At 40.3% G+C, this 19,226-nt stretch overlaps 2 protein-coding genes across 3 annotated transcripts in view; both read right to left on the reverse strand.

The window, feature by feature from the left end:
- Nucleotides 1–1,654: 1,654 nt before the first annotated feature.
- On the reverse strand, nt 1,655–12,942 carry agpat5 (1-acylglycerol-3-phosphate O-acyltransferase 5 (lysophosphatidic acid acyltransferase, epsilon)). Of its 2 annotated transcripts, none has more exons than XM_083775726.1 (8): nt 12,072–12,942; nt 11,187–11,256; nt 10,980–11,095; nt 10,699–10,788; nt 9,535–9,625; nt 8,056–8,217; nt 5,817–5,925; nt 1,655–4,046 (listed from the first exon to the last, which is right to left on the reverse strand). In XM_083775726.1, the coding sequence occupies exons 1-8, from the start codon at nt 12,288–12,290 to the stop codon at nt 3,821–3,823; spliced, it is 1,083 nt and encodes a 360-aa protein (XP_083631852.1). In that variant the 5' UTR covers nt 12,291–12,942; the 3' UTR covers nt 1,655–3,820. The 2 variants fall into 2 exon arrangements, with proteins under 2 accessions (XP_083631852.1, XP_083631851.1); XM_083775725.1 differs by having other exon boundaries at nt 5,817–5,940.
- Nucleotides 12,943–14,254: 1,312 nt separating this feature from the next.
- Nucleotides 14,255–19,226, reverse strand: part of mcph1 (microcephalin 1) — a 42,579-nt gene continuing 37,607 nt past the window's right edge. Inside the window, exons 14-15 of the mRNA XM_083774537.1 lie at nt 15,525–15,762; nt 14,255–15,231 (exon numbers count right to left, since the gene is read on the reverse strand). Coding sequence (XP_083630663.1) covers nt 15,167–15,231; nt 15,525–15,762 — 303 coding nt within the window. The 3' untranslated portion in view covers nt 14,255–15,166. The remainder of the gene's footprint in view (nt 15,232–15,524; nt 15,763–19,226) is intronic.

A 19,226-nucleotide genomic window follows, 5' to 3' on the forward strand; every position in this document is an offset into this window, starting at 1 on the left:
ACAGTAGATTCATATTTCAATCGATCTGGGATGTTAAAATTGTGCAAAACTCTGTTCAATGAATGGCCTCTTCTGCTACATTAAAATTACTAAACATTAAACGTTACTTATACCTGTTATTGAGACTCCTATAGAGCATGTTGACATGGATAGCTTGGTTAGTAGTATCTCTGTTAGTTAATGCAGTTTGATTGATTCAATTAATAGCCTATTTTATTAGACAAAAATGTAGAACAGTAGTGTCATAGAGTGGAAAATGCCATTTGGTTTAATGTCACAGAATGCAGTGCCACGTAGAGCAGCATGATAAATGGTTAACTTTATAGTGTGTTCAAAAATGGCAGATCTGCAAGTTCAGTGTCTTGAATGAGATGTGCTGTGAGTTTGCATATCTGCTATTGTCCAGCATAGGACCGTTGCACAGTGAAGTATAGACAAGGCTTTAGGATTTATAAGTCGTTTTTAGAATATAATAGAATATTCACTCCAGTGAATAGCATTTATCCATTTAGATAACTTTTTGATGTTATTTAATTACTTATTTTTACACAGAAACATAATGTGTGTCTTTACAATAACTGTAATGTAATAATAATACTAATAATGTAATGTAATAATTATTAATTAAATAACCTTATTTTATTCTGAAGGCAACCGGATGTCTTAAATTAGCTAGCTCTCAGACAGGAAGTTCTAAATTAGCTCAAAAGACGGAGCCACCAAGAAGCCTCTCTTTGACTGGACTGGATTCCTCTTCCTCCTAAAACACAGCAGCCTAGTGCGTGTCTAGAAAAACCCATCGTCTGGAGGGACGCGTGTGGGATTTCTTTTGAGATTATATAATTGATCTAAGAAGGGTAACTGGAGTTTGTATAATAAAATCATATATATTTGTTAAAGCTAAAACGAACGTTGGAGCTGTGGAGTACGTGCAGATTTTGTTTTGAAATAAATAAATCAACTTTAAACGGTTCCTACGGGCAATGGGATATACTAGTAGTGTACTGCGCATGCACCACCTTCAGTCAACCCAGAGTAAAAGAAAGATACATAAATCATTATTCATAATCATAACTGGGGAAGATATATACGAAAACATTAAACTACCCTGCTTATTTTCCATGAAAAATGTATTGAACAGGTTTCAGTAATACTGTCAACTATATTGTACAATGCATGTGGTTCCCAAACTTTTTCGTGAAGGACCCCTAAATCAACATTTATTAGGCCACGGACCCCCATTTGAAAACATATGCCAGTGATTCCGAAACATTAATTTCATGGACACCCATTATGCTACGGACCCCTGATTTAATGGCATTACCATCTCTGGTACCCAATGTAGCCTATATTGTAAATCCACTGTTCCACTGTAAATCCAATTTAACTCTGAGTGTTCAGGTACCTCCTAGAACTCCCTCAAGTACCCATGGTACAATCACAATGTATATAAACATGTTATTAAAACGTTAAGTAAAACACAATTTTAAGTTTAATGTTCAAAACGTGTTTACATGCAGTTGACTAGCCTGAGATACAGCGCATGAACAACTTCAAAATAATTCCTGTCCTGACATCAAAGGGATCCGAGGGGGAAAAACAAAAAGTTGATTACCGTTTAGAAAATGAATGATAGAACCATAGATTCTCCCACACTTTATTTCACTCTGGCATCCTCATTCAAAATGTACATACATCGCCATTTTTCTTCAAAAAGTGTAAATCAATGCATTTTATTCTATGAATTGTAGACAACTTGACCAATATGCTACATTTCGAGCAGCAGTTCCAGTGCTATCCAGCAGAGGGTGCTATCCTAAAATGACGGGACTCATAGTCCTCTGGATGAGTCTCGAGGACCAACCATAGTGTTATAATATATAAGGACCAATCTATGGTATGGGTCGGGACCAACTCATTCAAATAGAAGGCACACATTTCTGGGAACAATTATTGGCATTAGTGTCTACATTGAATTTCCTGATGAATTACAATCTAAACTTGAGAATAAAAATGGATAGAAAATGGCTGAGAAGGGTCATTTCAAGGAAGGATTATTCAAGTGAGGTACTCTTATAACATGTAAAATGAATGACCCGTTAGATAAATCAAACAAATACCACAGGATTAGAATGCCAATATATGTAAAGTGACGAGTGGAAAAAAGTAACGTTTTTTATCATAGTAAATCTGAATGGACATTGGACATACAATTGCATTTTACAATACAGTTATGCATATAATACAGATGGCTTCATTGGCAAATGGAAATGAATGCAGCATACTCTCAAAATGGCATCGGCAACATATTGCTCAGTAGATACTTTTGAGTTTTTTGTAACAGAACTTATAAAGTAGCATAGCCATACAAAATATCTTGTACGGGCAATGCTTTGAAAAGCTTTTTAGAATGAAATGTATATGTAGGAGAATTGAGGAGAAAATATAATTTGAATACAAATTGGTGATGCAAAAATACATATATTATAAATGTATTGCTCAACTTATGTCAACAATGCCTTTGAAATTAAACAAGGTCTTGGCAAGATTTTAACAATTTGCACTTAATAAAATATGTCACCATGGCAGAACATTCGATTGTGAAATATACAGTTCACATCGAGCACACAAATAATCAATATTAACTGGCCTAGATATACAAGCTGCAATCAGACATTTGACTCTAGCAAAAGATCTCGCTTGCATGTTAGAAGTGTCATTTCTAGGACTACAGTACATTTTCAGAGTGAACCTGACTGTGTGACATCACATTAAATGCTTAGGCCAGTCAATACAAATGAGTGTTTATGAACTCAAGCTAGCCTGTGTATGCTAAAAGGTTTACTGTATTTATGTAAAAAACAACTTCAAACAAAGTGCATAATCATCCTGACATGGGCAACAGTGAAAAAGCAGATGATAGTGATTCTCCAAGACCTTTACTGGCTCCTGGTCAAACAAATAATTGATTTCAGAATAGTCCTCAACACCTACAAGGCCCCCCCAACAACCCTACTTCTCAGATCTCCTCCACGGTCCACCATCATATTCCCTGAGAATGTCCCCTCCCCATCTCTCGGGTTTGGTGAAGACCAAGCTCTGAACTTGGGGTGATAGGGCACCTTGAGTTTCTGTCCCCTCCTTGTGGAACACTAAACCTCCCATCAGTCAAAAAATGGCCCCTAAACCCACCTCTTCCACAACCCACGTTTTTACTTTTAGCAAATTATTTTACCTAATTCTCCCCCCCCCCCCCCCCCATGTAAAGCGACGAGTACTTAGAAAAGCGCTATATAAATCTGAGGTATCGTTATGATTAGTGAGACATCAAAACTTTGTCAATGACATGGATGTTGGTCAATTTGAGCATGTCTGCTCATAAACATTAAGTCTTATGCCTGACCGTGGATTGATGAGGTTGATTGGGTCTCTGAGCATGCAAGAATACAGATTTGGCTAAATCTTGGCAATGAAATGGGATTAATATCCAAAGGGAGGTTTGTATCTATTTTTTACTTTAATGTTGAGGTTCTAGGGGAATATTCAAGAAAAGTAATGCACTCAACAAATCTGTTGACATTTTTTCACCATATCAGGCAGCAAATCCAGAGAATGCAAGTGAATAAGTAGCACAAGCAGCTAAGCATCTCTCTTTCTTCATTCAGGTTACAGTTGAAGGTAGATGGTGAGGCAGAAGTATGGGATAATCTCCAAGTCTTTACAAACATGGCTTTGCTTCAATATCGCTCTTGTTGTAGTCTAGGAAAATGGCATGATGTTTCCATACCTTCTGTGCACCATATAATGGCATTCTTGTTCCTCATGGACTAACATGCACCCAAAGCCATCCCAGGATTGTTCCGTAGAGCCAGGTCCTGAAATAGAGTTTCCTGCCTGACTCGGTAAACAGTAACGGCAGTGTCAATCCTCCCAAGATCATCACTGATGGTATGGTCTTTGTGATGCTTAGTGGAGAAATGCGGGCTTTGCCAGGAAACTTGAATTTTTTCTCTGCATCTTCAGATTCATAGAAAGTGGTTAGCAGCCTTTGAAAAGACAGATGAATATATCAGTTGATTTAAAATGATCAGTAATGAGAGCACACAAAAGATTGAACCCTGAGGTTCAGCTAATTAGGTACAGTATAATGGTAGTTACTAAACCAACTTCTATAATATGGGATTAAGTCAATTAGAAAGGTTATGTCTTGCTGTGATTCAAGAGAGTAAGTTGTATTCATCATAATAAAATAGTGTCTAAGCCAGGGTTTTCAACTGAGTATGAACCAGGGACCACCACCCTGACCGAGAATCAACCTGGGGACCACAACCCTGACTGAGAATCAACCTGGGGACCACCACCCTGACTGAGAATCAACCTGGGGACCATTGTTGTGTTGGGAGGGGGGATATGGTCGTGGTGTGGGGGAAAGAAATTAACCTTCCATATAAACTCATGTTGCTGTTCATTGTAACTTATTCTATGACTCAGTAAGCAGACACTTGCGATTCATTATGGGCACATTTCCTTATAATGGTGACTCAACCAGGCAATCCGGTACAGTTTCCCTTGAGATTCTAACTCACTTTTCTGTGGAAGTTCTTGACATCCGTCTTCCCAGTAACTGACAACATTGATGCGTCATCAATTGTCACCAGCAGATACTGCATTGTTTTTCAACTTGTGGTCATTACAATAAATTCAAATATGAATCTTCACTTTCCTACATTACTAAATGCATGATCAGGGACCACATGCAACACCTTCACGGACCACCAGTGGTCCACGGACCACCTGTTGAAAACCCATGGTCTAAGCTAACAAAGACATTGTTCAATTGTAAAGTGACTGGCTTAGCAATTCACTACTGCACATGGTGATATGATCATGTCTGTCATGTTTAATTTAGTTTTGTTGTTTTTCATTTAAATGAACAGAAAACAAAACTAAAACAATAATTTTATGTTTTTAGGCTTGCATGTTCATAGATAGATTATTTATTTATGCGTCATGCACCAGAGGTGCCCAGCCCACATGGACTTATAGGACACGCCATACAACTAATTGCTTCAATATTGCATAAGTGTACAATAAAATGAACAGTTTTTTCAAACTCCCTTTTACACAAACAAAACATTCTGCCTTTTCCCCCACGCTTTATATAAGAAATCTGCTAAAACAAAAATACCTTTCCTAAAACAAAATTCAAGTTTTTCATAATCATCGAACCAGAAAAAGTTAACAAATACTTGTCATTTTACAAAATAATAAGTGTCTCAATATTATTCATCATATGATGGGCAGTAAAACAAAAAAATAATTTCATTTTCAATGTCTTCCAAATCACACACTAAACACATTGTCCTCCTCAGGAGTACCAATGAATCTACCCGTTTCTAAAGCTAATGGTAAGGTCCCAGAATGCAGCTGTGCACAAAAAGATCTTTGACTTTTGGATACATTTTGTGTAACATAAGGTTCAGGGCCATAATTATTTTTAATAAGACGATATCTCTTATTCTTAGTTTTGGTTTGTATCATAACAGCCCATCTCTCCTTATACGCAAGGAACATATAGTTCTGTATTTCATGAATATTACAGCATAATCTATTTAATTAAATAATTCATTATTGGCCCAGGGGTAACAATTAGAAATGTCCCAGTTAAAAATATTTTTGGTTAGTCTGTCATCGGACATATTAACAAGTCTATTCCAAAGCTTCAACATCTCACCTTTGTGTCTGATATTTACAGGCATCCATCCCATATTCATACATCAATTTAATTTGGCTGTTCTTGTGGTGCTTAAACTCACCGGTCTTTAATCTCAAATCTCTCGTGCAACCACCTGCGGAAAAACAGAGGCTCCTGAGGAATTTCCTTCATATCCACACGTTCAAAGTGTATGTGGACTCTGGGGCATTCTTTACACAGGAATTCTGTCCAACAGAAAACATGAATGAAAGCCTAAACAAAAACAGGAAAAGCCTTTCAGCAAAGGCATCGTAGAATGAGCAATTAAGGTCACATTCTCACCTAATACTTCGGTAGACTCAGATCCGTATGGGCGGGGAAAGGGGATACTTGCATATTTAATTGGCTGCGGTTTGCCTTCACACTGTCATTCGCAGCAATTGGAAACGCAGCAGGGGGGACCTTTATCAATGTGTTCCGTTCATAAACTATAGCCTACACAGTGAAATCTATGGTGATAAAATTACACTCATAACGTGCATGTGTCGTGCCGTCTGGGACCCCCCCCCCTCTCTCTCTCTCTCTCTACGCACGCAGCCGCCACACACTGTTCTTTTGGGCATGGAGGCACAGCGCTGCATGAGCGCACTGATATAACTCCCCAGTCCCACACAGTGACAGCACTCCATGTTTACGGCACGCACAGACAGACAGACAGAATATTATGTAGGCTATAATACACTGCAGTGTTTTTATGTGTTTTCTTAAGCAATTGATTAATTAATGTAGCCTACACGTCCTCATTTCGATCAGGGCTTCAGTCTCCTTATTCGACCACGTCTATCCACAGTAACGGGACATCTTTGCGCTGCGTAAAATATGCCTTAACCGTCTCCAACTGTGTTCAGCTCCTCACCCGCCACATTATGTTTGCTTCATTTCCTTTATTTACTGCGGATTGCATTCACACCTGCACCGAATCGTAGTCAAGTGCGATTCGAAGCGAAGCGAAACCCACGTTTTTGGGCGGAGTAAAATGCGGTTATTTGCTGCGCATTAGGATTCGAATGAGCCTTCACACCTGCCAAACGAAGCGCACTTTCTGACAATGCGCAGCAGGATTCGTTTTAATCGCAGCAAAGCTCTCTGGTATGAATGCGACCTAAATCAACATGAGGTTAACATGTACAGAATAAAATATATTTACACATCACGTGATACTCCATGCTCCCATGGCATTAAAAGACAAACCCCTATAGTTCATGAGAAACCAAAGATGTGTGAGAAAGCAGCTTGTTGGTCCCATTGGATCATCCAAGTGATGCATCTGACATTGAATTAACATGACGTGAAGCGTCAACGTGAAACATGGTATGTTTGCAAGGATGTCTTTTAAGGATAAATTGTAACTGTGATTTCATGTTAACACAGTAATTATATTTCACTATTATTTCTAAATTAGAGTATTCGATCTTAAGTATATATAAAAAAGATTGATTGAGAACATTTTCAAAGATAATATATTACTGGAAAAAGCTCAAGGTTTGGAAAACATTCCATACTGAAGCTCAATCTTTCAATCGTACACTTCCTTTACAGTCACCTTCAAAACATGTGGCTGGGAAGTGCGTGATGAGAAACATGCGTTTTTGTAGTCTTCCTCTTCTGTTTATTAAAGACACATCTACGTATGATTATTCCTGAGTCAACAGGATGTTTTTTTCACAACACAATTTATTTTCAAACTGGGGCTGGGAACCAAGAAAAACCAAAATTCCACAACACAAACTAAATTTAAGTTCAACCCCTCCCATTTTCAGTTAATAGGTAATCTGTGCGATGTGTTTACTTGGGAATAAAATACATGCTGTTGCACAACTGATAACGAATGATCAATTCCTTGAAAGTTTAGACTGTGATGCAAGAGACTGATAGAAAGACTAGACGTTATTGGCTGATGGTGTTCACCATTGACTCCAGCTCTACCCCTCCCCTGCCGGAGATTTTAGCCGGACGTTTTATTTTGAACACCCGAAATTCACCCCGGTGAACCGGAAGTAGTTATCGGCCATTACGGATCTACCGATGGACAATTTCACTTTCATCAGAAGCGCTAATATATTAACCGCGAGGTAGTGCAGATTTTTGTATTGAGCTAGAACATCGACATTCTGTTCAATCACCTCAATTCAGAGAAAAACAGAGCTAAAGATCACTTATAATGGAAGTGGATGGAGGGAAAACATTTAAATGATGGACGACAGCGGAAGAGAGCGTTGCCTAGCGACGGGGAAGCTACTATAAAGTAAAGTAAATATTAGTCTGTTAGATGGAGAACGCCTTCTTTAAGACCTGCTCACCTGGCATCGATGGAGCAGGTCGTCTTTGACCAGTGGCAGTCTGTGTTCCCTCATATACAACCGTGACGTCATACACAGCATCCAAGTGGTCTTTCATGGCCTCTATGGCGACATGACAGGCTCTCATTCGGGGTGTTAAAGTGTGGTTCAAAACAGCCAGTCCTAGGGAAGAAAATAATTCACCACCTTCATTGGCAGACATTTTCTTATATACTGTACACACAGCAGGTGTGATGATCAGACAAACTGATTCCACAATGCATGAGGAGTATACAGTTAAATGCTTATGGAATTTAATGTCACCATTTGTCAGCAAGTAAAATCCTACAGCTTAATTCTATCCAAAATCCAATTGGCCCATGTGCAGTAATTGGGTCACCTTCAGGACAGCCAAATAGTTGTTTTTCTGTTCCATTATTGAGTAGAAAACCATCGCTCTATAAATGCACAGAATCTCTGTGTGTCTTGTCTTTCTCCTTCATGTCGAGAACCATCCAACAGATTGACTTTATATTGGTTGTCAGTATCTCAAAAGACCCAAGCGCCTAGTGGGAAGTCATCGGATCAGAAGTGAAATTCCCCAAATCTGGGCTAAAACCAGTGGCTAAAACCCCCAACATGGACAGCACCTGCACTGGCACAAGTATAGCATTCGTGCATCGGGTTTCTCTCCTCAATTGAGGCTACAAATTGAGGCATACAATTCAGTGAACTTGACTAGTGTGTCACTAAACACCTAGGCCAGTCAATACAAACGAGTGTTTATGAACTCAAGCTAGCCTGTGTATGCTAAAAAGTGTACTGAATTTATGTAAAACACAACCTCCAGATGGACCTGAAAGTGGCTGATTAACCATAACGATAAATATTTTACAATGTTTAAATTAGCTTGTAATTATTGCTCAAGGACACTTTGAGGAGCCAGTGATCGAACCAGGAACCTTCCGGTTACAAGAAGGCCACTCTACTTCTTGAGCCACTAACACCCTGGGGCCCCAATATAAAAGTTTCTGTCCAAAACAGAGGCAAAGAGTTTCTGTCTGTATCACATAATTAATCAATAGTGAAGAGGAGTGTTGATTGGTGTTCGTGATTGTTTTAATTTCCATGACTTAAGTTACAAATGAAGGGTTTTGTCCACAAGGCCATTTTTCTCTCATGGCATACTCAGGGTGTGGGAATAGGGTATTATGTAACCATGTGAATACCTTAATTCTTAATCCTATTCTGACAAAATAATTCCTGTTGCAAGTTCGCAACTATTATTTTTGTACTCAATCAGAATAGAAGGGGTGTATACAATTCTGTGTTTATGTGCAGCAGTGCCTTTCTCCAAAATGCTTTATAATGTGCATCTCATTCACACACCGATGGTGGAGAAAGCCATGCAATGCAGGCACTGACACTCAATTGTACAGTAAGTCGTACAGAATCAAGAAAACAACAAGTTTTTAGTGGTTACTATAATATTGATACTACCTTCCTTCGCAGCAAAAGCCTGACTGTCAGCGATCACATTCTTGAGTTCTGGATTATACCGGGTTCCTTCTGGGAAGATGACAAGATACATCTGGAGAAATAAGCGCATGGTCAATTAAATGACGGTTTCCAAAAGGCATTCAAACGTAAACTTTGAATGTTGTGAAGAAACATGAATCATAACTCTAAATATCTAATTTAGGTTTCTAACCAATAGTAAAAAAAAAAAAATTCCTTTTGTCAGTGCTGCTCTTTGTAGTTTTCTGTCTCAAAGGGACAGGTGGTGATTACATTTTGTTCCAATTATAATACATTTACAAAATACTTCATACAGTATAGCCACAGCTTTTTGTCTCCACCAGGCCGAAGGCATGGGGAGAGAGCATGTTTTGCACTCCGTCCTTGTGTTGAGTGTGTGTCCGTCTGTGTACAGCGAATCTTCGGCACTGCCAAATTTTGCACACATTCCCTGGATGCCAACCTCTGCCCCAAATTCTCCATAACAGCCTGTTATAGCGCGACCAGGAGGCCGACTTTTGAAAAACATATTCCATCCTAATTGGCTAACATATGCTTTCAAAGTTTGCAGGACTTGCCCGTTTTGAACAAAAAGCCTCAAATCATGAACGCAGCGTCTTCTTTCACAGACTTTCCTACTAGGCTGAAGAATATATCCCAGCCTTTTCACATTGGCCTGTTATAGCGCCACCAACAGGTGGATTTTTGCGAAACACATTTTTGGAACATGCCTCAAATCATCCAATTGCCATCCAAGGCATAAGAAGTAATGGCACCCTTTTCACATTGGCCTATTATAGCACCACCAGGAGGCCACAACCTGACCTGCCCTGGTGGAGACCTGTGCCCAGAGGGGCACTTTTTCTAGTTCACTATGTGAGCTCTCCATGTTCCAATTACTGTATGTAATTAAAAGGTCTGGTCTACCTGGTTTACAATAGATCTCCATATTCGTACTGTAGTTGGTGAACCGTTTAGTTTACAATGGATCTCCAGTATGTGGTGAAAGGTTTGGTTTAAGTGAACTCTTTGTTCCTATGTGGTGAAGGTTTTAGTTTTTAAGTGAAAAGAAAATAAGGTTTTTAGGTGACCTCCACATTGTAATGGTCGTTAGAAGTTTTGGTTCAAAAGCCTAACATTACTTACTGGTGTTCCCGCTTCAGTTTGACTGAGCAGCTTCTTTTTCATGGCCCTCACATCAAATCTTGCACTTCGTTTGACATAAACACCTCCATGCTGGTGGACAGAAATGACAAGTTGATTTGTGCAACGGTAAGATGAGTCTCAAACAGTAAGTTGAGATAATAGACAGATTATCAATAGTGTATAGGAGAATGAATACTGTATATTTATATGTACAGATTCACCAGTAGCAAATGAAAAACTCAGTGAAATCATAGCTACAATTATAAACATATATATAGTACCTGAGAGAAATAAAATCCATACAATGGTAACCACTTGAGTCCATCTTTAAGAACATATCTCACATGACCAAGGGCCTCCTGCCTAATGGCCAACATGTCAGCAATGATCCAGTCCGCTGGAAGAGAAGGCCAATGATTCAAACAAGTTTTTTAATTCGGTCAACCCAGACTTTACTTCCTTTAAAACACAACCTCTGAGAGTCTTACCTGTACACTGATGATTTGATAGGTAGACAACATTCTCTTTGTTCTTTGGTATATCTCCATATATAACAATCTGGGGAGAGGTGAATAACAGCAGGTTAAACCCTACACTAAGTTCATTATTCATATTGACAGACAGCGTATTTACCGGTAATTTAAAGAGTTAACACGTCATTATTATAAACAAACATGAAAGGATTTTAAGAACACAAACAACTTTAAGGTTTGGGTCCCATTGCGCCACTCAAGATAGATTCTGCCTATGCTTACAAATAGAAGAATCTGCTCAGCTCGCACCTTTGCAGGAAAACGTGATGACTCCCATCTAAGCTATCGATTTGGCCTAGTTGTGATGAAAAAACACTTTACCCAAATAAGGCGTTCTATATTACAATTCACCATGTGCAATACAGGGATCTATTTTCTAGTGCTTGCATATACACAGTGTGTGTGTGTGTGTGTGTAAACACTGTCACACTGTATATGCACACCCTAGTACACCTGCTGTACTAGGCGTGGCATAAGAATGCAGAAATCTATGGTATGCAACTGGCTAGTCAGCTTGTTAGAAAGGTCTTTAGTATTTATTTATTTTAGGAGTAAATTCAACATCAGCACAGTGACAGGAAACACGTGTCACATCGATCTGTTTTTAGCAGTTTGCAGTGAACTTGTTATTCATTTCAAACGGCTTCCTATGTGGTTTTAAGCACATTATGTTTAATCCCCATCCAGCATACCAGGGACAGTGTACGTGTTTGCCATACAAAACCTACAGTAATACATACAGTAATGCTAGCTCCTGAAACAAGTATTAAGCCTTAAGAAGTCCTTAAGGCTAGTATGGACCAGAGCTACAGTAATGTATGTTTTTTTTGTATTACCTACCTCCACCCCTGTGTAGTTTTCAAAGAAGAACAGGACCATGCTCTGGTAGATACAGTAGAGCCGGTCGTCCACCTTGTGATACACCTTGACAGGCAGGAGCATTGACAGCAGCTTCCAGACCCACCATGACAGCATGTAAGCTGGTGCTGTCCCCAGCATGACCGTAGCAGGGAACCAGTAACGCAACGAGTATGTGTGCACAACCAGAGAAAGCAGCATCTTTTGGTTCTCCCTTGCTCAACTCTAAACTAATAAACAAAACAAAACGAGGAAGAAATGGAAGTGTGTCTCGACTTGCTCCAACACCCTGGACACGGGTTCAACACACAACCCCCCTGTCTGGTGAGACACACTGACTGGAGAACTAAAACTAGAGCAAAAGGGGAACAGAACAGAGCTAGCGAGCTAATGCTAATGTCAAACCCTGTGCGGCTGGCTTTAACGTCCCACCATGCGGCAATGTACAACAAAACACATCATGCACCCTCGTCTCACCGCCGGCAAACATTTAGCCAAGACATTCACAACATGTTCAACAAGAACACACACCAACCAACCTTGGCTGTGGATAGTTACTGCTGTGCTGCTTCTACTTGTTCCATTTGATTTGACCAACTATAACACTCTTTTGAGTGTTAGCTAACGGCAGCTAACAGTCCACAAACTACCGGTCTCATAGCTTTCGTTACGTTTAAAAGTGACGGCTTTCCCCCCCGTTTTAGATCTTCACTAGCTTAAACCGCCAGCATGGACCGTTAACAACTCTTAAGCCGCTATTTGGCAGAATAATATATCATTCTGCAACTGTTCTTGTTGAGCTGGGTATGCTAGCTAGTTGCTGCAAATGTCACGCACAAATACAGACAGTACACACGCACGCACACACTTGCATAGCATACTGTACACACGTGACACACGCCTCCTCACCTCTCCACCACGTTTCGTTGACAGTCTGGTGACGCGGTTTACGTTGAGGCTTTAGTAACGTCGTCGAAGCCGATTGGTCTAACGAAGTGGTAACTTTGTAAAGAGACCATAGCCCAGAGGGACGGTCGGTCTGTCATTGGCCTATTGGTTGCCAGGCAACCGCTGATGCAAGGAGACAACGTTGTTCCAACTACTATTATATATTGAACGTTTAGCATCCTGAGCTGGAGTCGAACCCCGATCTCCAACTCAGTAGACCAGGCAAGCAACAAGCCGCGCCAAGAGAGCTAGCTCACTTGGAGGAGCAAGTTACGGCCGGGTCTTTTGCAGGGTCACTAGCGCTACACTATATATTTTGATTATTTTCTATTTAACAGTCATGACAATACACATTATACACTACATACAAACACAAACAACAAAGTTACCAGTAAGATGCTCTGAGGGCAAGTAGCGACCTCGCCCCGCATGGGTGATGGCAGACTGCTGGGCGAGCGCTGGCGCTTTGGCATGGGGTGTCAGATCAACATATGGAATTAATTCTGTACTAGATGGAGCGTGTCTTGAGTGTACAGGGTTTGATGAGGTCATATCAACATATGGAATGTCAGAACAGGAAGGACGGGTGGGGAAGGACAGGTCAGCTGAGCTCCATACTGTATATGTAGATAGTTTTAGGTCAGATGTGGAGTTGCTGGTAAGCTCCATATATGGGATGACCTTTTACGCAGAGCCTGGTAGTCGATGGTCACTGAGGGGGCGCTTGTTTTACAGGCGACCGGATTACGTTTGTTGAGGAGTCCGTTAAAACGACCGGATTAAGGTTGGTGAGGGGTCCGTTAAAACCACCGGATTAAGGTTGGTGAGGGGTCCGTTAAAACCACCGGATTAAGGTTAGCGAGCGATGCGCTGCTCCGTGCTTGCGATTATGGTCAGGGGTAGGTAGTACTTTTTTTTTGAGTGGTGCAGTCACTCCAATGCACAGCAATGTGTGTCCCTGCCTGGCAGTGGCTGCGTCCGTCCGAGCACGGAAATAGCGTTTTTCACGTGTCACTGTTGCGCAGCCTAACACACACACACACACACACACACACACACACCTTAAGTACAGTACCACTCAGTTCAGACGTATGTATGTATGCATTGTATATTACTCAACAACTCAACAAATATGTTCAAATAGCCAATTTCAAGCTCACATGTTGATGTAGATCAACTAGTTGAACAATTTTAAAATGTTTTCAGAAGTAAAAAAAAATATTTTAGGGATAAGGGGTATATCATGGCGAAAATAGGGCCTCTAGTCTCATGTCATATTGATATAGCCATCCATATATTGCCCAGCCCTAATGCATAAAATTAATAAAAAGCATAACATAAACATAAACCTATGATTGTCAGTCAATGCACAATTAAAAGTTCTCATGGCGGACATCTTGTTATGGCAACACAGTTTTGCACCCCATAAAGGGAGGACTTCGATAAAGGGAGGGACTATCGGCCTATATTTGTAGACTGAGATGGAGGGGCGCCGTCTCAAGCGAACTTGAACCACGAGTGACGCAAAGTTCACTTGAGCCGACTCAGCCCTGTTCGCGTTGCGACCTGATAGGCACAGAATAGTAAATCCTTGTCCCCACTACAATGAACACAGTGGAACACTCCACCCAATCACAAGCCGCAGCACTCCTTAGAGCCGCTCCTTTCGTGGGAAAGTCCCTCCCTACGTGGTGCGGAAAACGGGGTTGCCTGCAAGACAGACCCTTCCTTTTAAGTCTCTAACAGCAAACAAAATATACACCCTTTGTACTAATGTAATCTGGTAGTTAAAATGAGGACAATTACCCCAAATCACTTAGGGACTGAAATTAAAATTTCAATAAGACCAAATACCGAAAGTATTTTTTACGCTAAACTAACAGAAACAAGGTCAAAGCCAGTGATGGCTGGCAATAAACAACAAAACACAAGCCGGCAGCATCAAGTTTCCAGCTGGCTAAAATGGACAGTCACATAACATTTCCCATGACATCGGGCATATCTTACTGAATATGAAAATGTGAGAAAAAAGATCAGCATGAAAATATGTACAGTATGTAATACTTCAGAGGAGATGAACCAGGCATTAGCCATTGTAAAAGTGCATCTTTACAGTTCAAAGTCACATTTTATGGGGATCTTCTCTCCAATTCGTAGTCATCATACGGGAGTAGTTTGAGATGGGTGATAGAATCTGAATAGAAGAGAAAAAGAAAAGAATGTCACGTAATGTAAAATTAATTGTTCAGCTGTCCAATAAAGGAATTCTTACAATATTTAAATGTCAAAAACAACATGGAGGGAGATATGATTAACAACTTTAACGTTGGTGTCCTTAATTTGGGCATGTCATTATGAAAAAAAAAAGAAGAGAAAATAATACTTAATATTTACAAGCTCAAAACACAGTGTGAAATCATAGACCGGCTATTTTCGCAATTCATCTACGAGGAAGTATATAGGTCTTTTAAGTGGTTAACATCTTACCGAGTAGCCACTGTTCAGAGAGGATCCTGCAACCTTCCGGTCTCTTCCTGTCAAATTCCCCTATGCAGATACCAGCTTTTCGGATGATTTTGCTGACTGTGCCCCCGCACAGCTCAATGAGCTCCACCAGACTGTCCGCGGGGGGCTGGGTGTGTGCCGACACAAACATGACCGGCTGGCCTTGTAGCAAGTCCTGTTGGTGCTCCCCGGCAGACAGGTGCTGCTGGAGACGGCTGATCTGAGAACAGTGAGAATCAACACAGTCATTCCCATGTGATTTAGATACAAAATATGTAGAGCAACCCCACTATATCGGTTTGGCCAATACTGTATCTGTAATGTCATTATTTGACTTCTTTGATGACATCGGGTGTCGCTATTTCTAACCACTTTCATCCTGCTGGCGTCCCTAGTTTGGGAAAAACGCTATGCAATCAGTGGCAGACACCAAATATCTCAAAAGAAAGAAGAGAGTCTCTGTTTTCACCAAAAACGCTGTCTGGGAACAGAAAGCAGAGAAAAACATTTTTGTGAAATATTAAAATAGGATTTTATAGATACACAGTATCTACAATAGACTGTATTTATGGAGGGCGGCAGCTGTTTGGGCAGAGAAGTCGTCTAGGAATGGGAAGTTCACTGGTTTGACTCAGGCTCGGAGTGACGCAGGAGTGATAGGAAGAGGACCCAGAAGCCAAGACATAATTGATATCTTACCAATCAGTGTAAGCCAAACTAAACTGTCGCTCTAGTCAACGTGAAGGACCTTGATTCTTTAGGAACAAGCGATGGCAAAGGCCTGGGTGACAATCTACTGTATATATAAACCTCATATTGTTCATTGATTTTAATGACTGAAGCTCTAAAATATGACTGATGAAATTTCAATGAAAACAATGCTCACATCAGTATGTCAAGGTTTCTTCTTTGCAGCAAGACCATAATGATATAAATACAACTACGCCTTGTTATGTTGTACATATTTCAGCTATTCTCCTGCTTCTACATAACTTTGTGCCAAGCATACCCATTACTCAGTTACAGTATGTCTCTGGAAGTTCAAAAAAGGTTTAAAAGAGACGCAAACGACCTACTATACTATAAATACAGAGCTTGGACTTACATAGTTTTAGTGACATGTCAAGTTCAAAAAGGGGTTTGAAAAAGAATCGGGTGTTGGAAGGCAGTTTAAAAAATAAATAAAACCAAAACAAAGTTCATTGTGTATGTCCGACTATGTCACTTCCTGCAGACTTGAAACCCACACAATCTACTGTACGACTGATTCACCCCAAACACCTGAAGATCTCACTGTTTTTGGAATGACGACAATACCTTCCTCTTGGGTAATGTGCCTTAAATGTGTTATATTTCCTGTTCCGCATATTATAGCTGTCCACTTCCTACAGTGCATATTTGCTTCTATTGATACGACTTTCTACACCGCAGACGGTAAATGCAATGGCTGGAGTTATGCATAAGACCATATTAGACCACATGGAATTGTTAGGGTAATGTAAAGAAATTCGTTCAGTACAAGCGAAAAAGCCCAACTTGTAATACATTGGAAGAGGACTGATTGTTATAGGAAAGTAAAGAATATTTTGGTATTGTGAATTATTTAACCGTTTAAACCCTATATACTTTGTTGACTGGTGTCCCACAAGGGTCTGTCCTTTTCCCCACTACACCAAATCTCTCTTGCTCAAATGCATCCTGACCTACATGAACGCTAGGGTTCATGTGGTTAACCGTTAAGGGAAATGAATAAGAAGTTACTGAAGTGATTGGAAGATGTCTTTGATGTAAGGCACAATCTTTAAATTTAGGACAAAACTTCCACCAAAGTGGGTTCACTTCCTGTACAGCACACCTGTCTCCACTTTGAGAGAGTTCACGGAGGACAAATACCACTCTATTATAACATTTGAGAGAATTCCACGCCCACAATGCAAATTAATTTGTGCCCACGGAGCGCACAACTTTGTTCAGTTAGCCAAGTCATACACAGGTGTTCTGTATGCAGAAGTGGCGTTCATGCCTGTGCTTGGTGGCTGTGATACGTCACTGACTTCACCTCTGCGTTTTCAACCCAGCTTGGTGGGTCTGCGATTACTGGTCAATCACAGCAGGGCTTTCTGAGAACTGCGGTGAGCACGGAACGCTCGCTCTCCCTGTAGTTTAGCTACCTCTCTGTCCTTGCTCGATTACAGAACGACCACACAACCTGCCCAGCATGGACAAAACACGGTCATCGGCCAAAGACACATTGCTGTCTGCCTTTGTTCAAAATGTACGCTTTGTGTGTGTGTGTGTGTGTCTCTCTCACCTGGAGACACGATATTCACAGAAAACAACAACACGGACACGTGGCGTTAGACGTGAGCGCAAGCTTCTAGTTTACTATGACTAACTACACTGAGTATTGATGATTGCTTCTTTATTGAGGCATTCGTTCCTAAATATTGCCACACCAAGCAATAACGAGACTGACAAAATGTGAGAATCACAGATTTGGCCAAAAGACAATAATATCTGCGGCCTGCCTTATCACCCTGAAAATATGTGATAAAGCAAGCAACCCTGCTCCCCATGTGTGCCTGAGAGGAAAGTCATAACAATTGTTATGTTAATTTTCATAAATCTGTTTATTAATCAGTTTGAGCCTTGTAGCAAAAGCAAAACTAAGTGATATCTAAAGTACAATAAACTAAATTCGGCTCAGTTGGTCTTTCGACCGCAAGGTCATGGGTTCAATCCCGGGCACCACCAACTCGACATATGAGGAGCACGGCTTGAAGATGTGTGTGCGCTAAGTACTGGGAGCTGATGGTACTGTAGGTGTTTCGCTCCACCTCAGCAATCCATCTCCCAGAGGTCTAGCGCATTGAAACAGGGATAGACTCCCACACCCTGGCTGATACCGACAATAAGCCTCTCTGACTTACTACTTAAACTAATTTGACCACATTGCCATCATTAATTGAACTAATCAAAGTTATTTTAAGTGTTCCAATGTTTGAATTCTTCTGACAATTCTAAGTCAAATTAAGCACTAATTCAGATCATGACCAACTCCTGTCCACCATGCTTACAGATATACCACCAGAAACCAATGACCGCAAGCAAAAGAAAACCCTGGTAATAAGTAGCCTACTGAACTTTATAATCCTCATCAATTTATTCACTTGAATGACTTCATCATGGTGTAAAGGAGTTAGCCAGTGTAGAACCATATTTTGTCATACTATTACTAGTGTCGCCAAAGATTCAGACAGGATGTAGAAACATAGTTATGACCTGGCACATCCTCTTATATCAAAGGTGGGAAAACGGAGAGAGGAATGTTATTTGGCGACATCCAGGCAGCCTACAAATACTGAATTGCATCAACAAGCTAAACAAACAAACCACAATTGTCCCTCCTACGTGACTAAAGCAAGTATGACTGTTCACCTTTGTGAGACGGAAATAGCTCTGCGAATCATAGAGGTCAAGATCGATTTATTTTAATGCACAATGCTAATCACACTACTATCTAACAAATTGAAATTAGTCCATACATAATCAATAAGAGATTCTGGGAATGTAAGTTTGTTTTACAATTCTGAGCTAACCAAAATGTCAAAGTTCTTATGAATAACATGTATGAATTTTGGCATTGGGTGGATACTGGATATGCTATTTATTTATATTTTGTAG

The sequence above is a fragment of the Protomyctophum parallelum genome (assembly GCF_964188405.1).
Source record: "Protomyctophum parallelum genome assembly, chromosome: 10".
Classification (NCBI taxonomy): Eukaryota; Metazoa; Chordata; class Actinopteri; order Myctophiformes; family Myctophidae; genus Protomyctophum; species Protomyctophum parallelum.